Genomic DNA, 7,529 nt, shown 5'->3' on the forward strand with positions numbered 1-7,529 from the left:
AAGAATTGAGCATAGATGTAACAAGAAGAATAGATAACTCTTTTTAAAACTTGCTTGGATTATATATCAAATTTGATACATATCAAATTTTATAATTTGATTTTCCTCAGTGATAGAGTAAAATAATGAATCACTAAAAAGTTGTAAAAATACACCTTCTAGACTTTAACACTAGACATTATTATAAAGATTAAACAACAATAATAATAATAGTGTTTAGAACACTGCTCAAAAAATATGCTGAAAACAGTGAAGTGTAGCTCATAAAGAATGTAGGATCATGTTGATTATGTGTTTCAAGTAGTAATCAAGAAAGTTTTAACTTAATTTTTGCTTGTATAATTGAAACAGTACATGTTAAACTCATCAAGGTCATAACAGAACTACGTTCTCTATTATACTTGCTACTATTACACAATACTTAATTGAATATGTGCTCAATCTTGATAGGTAGCACTAATCAGAATAATCACCCCCAGAAGATTATAAAAATAAGAATTCATCTTTCTTTTACCAAAGAACAGCTCAACCTCAGACTTTTTGAACCTGTCCAGACTTTACTCAAGTAACTACATCAGCAATGAAGATAATTTTCCTAACCTTTCTCATCACTGTGTCTTGTGGTCCATCAGGTAATATTGCTAATCTGGGAAGGATAGGAAGGGTAACATTTTTCTAAAAACATTTTTTTTTTTGGAAAAACAAAATAAAAATAATGCTAGGAGCCTCCAGAGCACTTAACAGCAACAGGAGACTCCGTAGAAACTCATTATAAGAAAATTCACTAAATATTTTTCATGGAAGAGGAAAAAAGTAAAACTGATAGTTGAGAAGATAATAAGGAAATATTTTCCTCAGATGTAGAATTTAAATTGACCATTTTTTTTTGTTTGATGAGAAAATGACTACTTAGATACTTCCTGTTGTTGTTATGTACCCTCAAGTTGGACCTGACTCATGGTGACTCCTCCTGGGGTTTCTGAGGTGGCATCACTACTGAAGTAGATTGCCCCATCTTCCTCCTGAGGAGTGGCTGGTGGGTTTGAACCACCAGCCTTCTGGTTAGCAGTCAAGTGCCTTAGGCACTACACTACCAGAGCTCCCAAGATGTTCCACACTGCCTCCTTTTTACAACTTATTCACTACACTGATACTGTAACTGTTGTCAAAATTTGGCTCTCTATAACTGGCCCAGTAATTAGTGGTGGTAGGGAGGTGGAAAGTGGGTAAATAAATACTTATGTTGTACCAAATAAGAGGTGAAAAAATCCAAATTCTAATATAGTTGTCTGGACATGATTTCAGAAATAAAATGGTTTACCTCTATGCTTTAAACATATTTTCTTTTTCCTCTATCTTTCCCCTCCTTCCCTTCTACCCCCATTCCTTCCTTCTTCCCTTCCTTCCTTCCTTCCTCCCTCCCTTCCTTCATTTCTTTCTCTCTCTCTCTCTCTCCATCTCTCTCCTTCTCCTTCCCTCGCTCCCTCCCTTCCTACTTTCTTTCCATCCTTCCTCCTTTTTTTCCTACTGTCTTTTCTTCCTATCTATCTGTTTGTCTATCAACTCTATATCTATCTGGATTAATCCTGGATTCATGACCATAGCTACATTTTCCTGTTTTCAGAGAAAAAAAGAAGAGAAATTGAAGAGAGAAAAAGGGAATGTTACCTTGTTCGTGGTATTTGTAAGACTGAATGCAACTCCTGGGAATACATATATAATTACTGTAATGTTGAACCCTGCTGTGTGATACGGGAATACCAAAAACCAGTCACACCTACAGCTTATAGAGATAAAAAGTTTTCTGATTTAACATACAACACTACAGCCATATCATATTATGAATAAAAATAAAGTTTGTACTTTCTATCAATCTCCTGTAAAGGGAATGTCCTCTGGCCTTCTGTATTATGCAACTGCACCATGGCTACTGAGCTCTGAATTTTGGATTACTACAAGACAAATAAAGGAGAAAGAGTGGTAGCCCTTCAATCAAATTTTCAGATTTTTCTCTACCCATATGACAAAGCTCTCCATCTTTAATACTTCTTTTTGCCCCAAGTGTATTTACTGGCCCTGTGCATTAACCTAATCATTTCCATATTATCCTTTAGGCATCAACCATCAATCATTGTTTATGCTATTTTTTCATAGTTTTAGTATAAATGTGCTTGGTTCTTGTATATAAAGTTGTACACAACTTAATTGTATGTCAGGAAAGCATTTATAATTGTTAGGAAATGCAAACAAATAAACTGAAATGGGGTTAATATGTAATATATTAAGTCTTTTCTATGGTGCTTCCTACTACCTCCTTTTCAAAATTTATCCACTATGCTGATATTGTAACTGTTGTCAAAATATGGCTTTCTGTAACTTGCCCAGTAATTAGTTGTGTGTGGGAGTGAAAAGTGGGTAAATAAGTACTTATATTGTACCAAATTAGAGGTGAAAAAATACAAATTCTTTAATACAGGTGTCTGGACATGATTTCAGAAATAAAATGGTCTAATTCTATGCTTTAATAATTCTCCACTACATAAAAATAGTAGCAGTCAGAAATATGCAAAACTTGAGTGGTTCTTTTTGGGAGAAGAGGTCTTGGTTGATATATTATTTTCTTGTAGTATGTGAGTTCATTTTGTTTTATTTACAATGATACACATACAATTTTATCATCAGAAAAAAATAAGCTCTTCATGTATTATAAAAGTCTATTTTTCTGATTATAAGATAATCAGAAAATTTGGAAAAATGTACAATTGCAAAAGAAAACTAAAAAAATTTATTTTTAATTTACCCATTCAGACATGACTAATTATCATAATCAAACTTAAACATTGGTCCCATTCAGAAAATCATAAAATTATTCATAGACTTTTAGTTATTCTTGACTGATTCTAACCTCAAAGATAATAAGCACTGAAAAATCTTAAAATTATAGCCCACTTTTCAGTTAAAAAACAGAAGCATGAACAGCCTAACACTGGGATCCTATGTAGCAATTAAAGTTCATAGACAAAATGGGGGGTGTATCTAGTCATTGTAATTAATATTAATCAGTGATAAAAATAACAGCAAACAACAATGAGTGACAGCTACAAAAGTGACTGTCCTAACCTATCAAGTGTGGAAAACATTATAGCTGTTTTCCATAATTTCATGCTGATATTGCAACACAGGGCATTGAGGCTCTTTCTCAGCTCTTTAAATCTCATGCATCTTTCTCTTGTGCTTACTCTAAGTAGGGGATATTCTGAAAAAAAAAAAAATATATATATATATATATATATATATCTCAGCCTAGCTGAGCCACTAAAGGGGAAACACAAATCTATCATCTTAGTTATAGATAAAAACTTTTTTTTTTAGTAAAAGATTAATCAGCTATACATGAAATAGGTAAAAATTGCAAATATTTGAACAACATAATGTTGAAATCTGAAGTAATGGGAATATATATAACTTTGTAACTGAGAAGTACAGATTAGACATTCTTGTCAGGTTTTCATGGAACATATCTTTTATTTTGATCATAAACTGCATCATAAATCAATTCTCAAAAAATATCAAAACCTCTTCTTTTCCTTCTTGTTCTTGTTCTCATTCTTCCTCTTCTCCTTTTTCTTCTCTTTTTTTTCCGCTTTCCTTTACTTCAGTGTCTAAAAATTTACTCCTAAATCCATATGCATTGGAAAAGGCATGTAGTCCCAGTGACCCAGAAATAGCTGTTAGAGGCCAAGGAGGACATCCACTGGATAGCAGCAGTGGAGGTTTACATAGCAAGGTCAATCAGAACCCAAACAGCATGAAGTAGAATCCAAGAGTGGAATGTAAGATGTCTGAAATACAGCAAGGTGAGGAAGGCATCCATGTAGGAGTATGACCCAGAATGAGATGTCAGAGTTTGTACAAGGTAAAGAGGTAGTCACATGAAGAGGTGGCCTAACAAAGAATACAAGAGCCTAACCATTGGAAGAAGAGCATCAGTACAAGGCAGAACCTTGGCTGACATAGTGAGTCAGAACTTGAGCAGAGTTAGGAAGGTATGTACTATATTATGGCAGTCTGGTGAGAAGGGATAGAGTCCAAAGCCTGTGTGAAACATGGGTGGGGTCATCCTGACACTTGGTATTAAAAAATGATCAGAAATGGACATACACAAGGAAGGTTGACTTGAGGTTTTGGAGACTAAGTGTGAAAGAAAAAAAAATAGTTTATGCAGCAGATAGGGAATCAGAACAGGAAGAAGGGAAAGGATCTATCTGTGGGAAGTTGGGACAAGAGAACAGCCTGGTAGGAAGTGTTAGAGTCTAATCAGTGTGTAGGATATTTGTGTATGGAAGAATTGCCTGGGGTACAGTGTTATAGCCCCAGTGGGGAGAGGAGAACATCCATTTGTGGGAGGGAGTGGTGGCAGTAATGGGAGACTGATTACATACAAGGGAATTGATAAGTAATATTTTAAAGACAATAGGAGACAGATTTCAAAGGGGACTTTGATGTATGGAAAGGGAGAAAACTGAAATGAACCATGTGAAGTTGGATTGGATTTGGAGATACTAATATGAGCTCATAGTTTTCAGTATATAAAGATAGAGACATAAATATAGATGTAAATGTATGATTGTGTATGTGCGTATGCTAATGCCCTTGGCTCTCTCCACGAACAGACTCTGGGAACAATAATACCCCAATAGCAACATGAACAGTTCATACTCAAACCTTTGTATGCAGGTGTTATTTTTCACTTGACAATTCATATTTGGAAACTTCTATTTCTGCCCATGAAAGAGTAATAGTCACAAATGACAGAGTGACAAAATTACTATCAAGTGACAGCCATTATAAATGTGATTATACACTCAAGGATATAAATGAAAGCATGGGCATGATGAGGAGAGAAATTAAAGCTACGAAAAGAATCAGATGGACTAGAGATGACAAATTACTGAATGGAATTAATAACATTGAAAAGAAAAGATCAAAGAAATTGAATAAAAAATAGAAATCCAAAATGAAGCGTAGAGAGGAAGAGATTGGGGGGTGGGGAGGAGGAGCCTCAATGCCTGTGTTGCAATATCAGCATCAAAGAGGAAAATCAATACCAGCATCTCAAAAGGAAAAGAGGGAGGAAGAAAAAAAAAAAGCATATTTAAATAAATAATGGCAGAGAATTTTTCAAATTTGATCAAAACTAAAACTATCAGTAGAAGAAGCACAATAAGTACAAGAAGAACACATATAAATGGATATAATAATCAAATTGCTAAAAACCTGAGATAAAAAAAAATAAAAGTAAACAGAATAATAAAGTAGCATATTATGTTCAGCTAATAAAAGAAAATTAGGAATGATGTTAGAGTGATCCACTTCCGGAATGGTAACGTGAGGAAATCTGCAGACCTGCTCCCTTTTGAAACTGGTGAAAATTGTTAAAAACACACCAACAAATAGACAAACTACAACTATTTAAAACTACAGGAAATGTTCCTAACATCATACAGCAAATGAGGAAAGAACCCTAAGAGTCTGTTGCATGCGAATCATGACCAGTTCTCCTCTTCCTTCCTTCCAGCTCTGCATGATGGCAACTCAACTCTAGGTGGTTACAGTCAAGAACAGAGAGTTCTTTCTCCCTCCACCTCCTAGTTTGAGCACTATGGTAGCTTCATAAGATGGGTAAGATGGCAACATTTCTTATCCTGTCTTCTGCTACCTGTTGCAGAAGCTAAGTTCTGAGAGATGCAAATGAGAGTTTGGGCACTTCCTTCTTCTGCCTAGCCTCCACTCCCATGAATAGGCCAAAAAAACTCATATTCTAAACTCTAAAATTGAAAAAGAAATATTATTTAAAAGATATTGTTAAGAAAAATATAAAGGGAACTCACATACCAGAAGAAAACATTTGTAAGCACACATATGCTATCTAGAATATGTATAAAATTTTTAAAATGAAACATGACAAATAAATTAAAAATCTTTGAATAGAAACTTTACCAAGGAATATATACATTAAGGAAATAAGTAGATGAAAAGACATTAACATCATTAGTCATTGTTGTTGTTGTTATGTGCCCTGGAGTCAGACACGACTCATAGCGACTCCTCCTTGGGTTTCCAAGGCAGTATCACTACAGAAGTAGATTGCCCAACCTTCCTTCTGAGGAGTGGCTGGTGGGTTTGAATCGCCAGCCTTCTGGTTAACAGTCAAGTGCCTTAGGCACTATGCTACCAGAACTCCCCATTAGTCATTAGGGGAATACAAATTAAAACTATAATACCATATCATTATATACCTATGAGAATGGCTAAAATTTATAGACTACTCATACCAAGTATTGACAAAGTTTTGAAGTAAATGGAAATAATATTATGTTGCTGGTGAAATGCAAAATGATAATGATTTTGGAAAAAAAATTTCAGTTTCTTTAAGTTAAATTGTCATTTACCATATAAGCTAGCAACAAATGTACACATAAAGATCTTTACTGAATGTTCATGACTTTATTACTAATATGCAAAAAGTAGAAACAACCCAAATAGCCATCATCTTATGAATGTATAAACAAATTATGTTGTATCTATATAGTGAAATACTACTCAGCAGTAAAAAGGAACAAATACATGCAACACCACACATGAGTCTGGCAAACATACTGAATGAAAGGAGGCAGACACTCAAAAGTACATACTACTTCATTCTATGCATATGAGACTTCAGAAAAGACAAATATATATAATGTATAGTGACATAAAATAAAGCATGGGCTGGGAGTGAGCAAGACAACTGCAAAGGCATACATTGAAACTTTTGGAGTGTGATGGAAATATTCAATATCTTGATGGTAGGGCTGTTACATGACTGTACACATTTTCAAAACTCATTGAAATCATTATAATTCATTACCTGTACTGTAGTTAAATTATTCCTTAATAAAACTGATAAAAAACTAAAAGATCCATTGTGTTATCCAATAAATTGGTTAAACATGTATTTCATTTATTTAAATATATTTTAATTTTGAGGAAACACTATTATCTTGGTTATAATATTTAACATAAAAATAAAAGAAAGAACCAAATTATTAAAAAAATATATTGCATAATGAATTATAATAATGCACTAATAATAACAGCAATGGTAACAATATGTTTTAAAATCCCATTTGGCAAAAGAACCTGAAAAAATATTAAGATGTTAAATGAAATAAAAGATGATTTAAAAAAAAATTAAAAACTTTCATCAGGAATTAGAGCATTGATACTTTTTTTTTTTTTTATTCCTACATCAGGAAATTAAGTTTGAACATTTTGAAAATATGTAAATGTGTATAGTTGCATAATAAAAGTAGCATTCATGTGTTTAAAATATTTAGAAAAAATAAGAACAATTTTAAGATGTATGGAAGAGAGAGAAAATATAAATCTAAAGAAAATAAACAAAAAGTATTATCATATAATTATGTTTAAAATAAGTGCCCAAACTAGAGTTGTACAGAAGAAAAACACACAATATAATCCATATT

General features: G+C 33.2%; 1 protein-coding gene across 1 annotated transcript; it reads left to right on the forward strand.

Annotated features, from left to right (window-relative positions):
* The first annotated feature begins 565 nt into the window (after positions 1–565).
* On the forward strand, positions 566–7,237 carry DEFB113 (defensin beta 113). The gene is made up of 3 exons (XM_007936282.2): positions 566–632; positions 1,625–1,770; positions 7,199–7,237. The coding sequence occupies exons 1-3, from the start codon at positions 581–583 to the stop codon at positions 7,235–7,237; spliced, it is 237 nt and encodes a 78-aa protein (XP_007934473.2). The 5' UTR covers positions 566–580.
* Positions 7,238–7,529: the final 292 nt, after the last annotated feature.

Source organism: Orycteropus afer, unplaced genomic scaffold (assembly GCF_000298275.1).
Source record: "Orycteropus afer afer isolate SDZICR_OR568_19922 unplaced genomic scaffold, OryAfe1.0 scaffold00034, whole genome shotgun sequence".
Lineage (NCBI taxonomy): Eukaryota > Metazoa > Chordata > Mammalia > Tubulidentata > Orycteropodidae > Orycteropus > Orycteropus afer.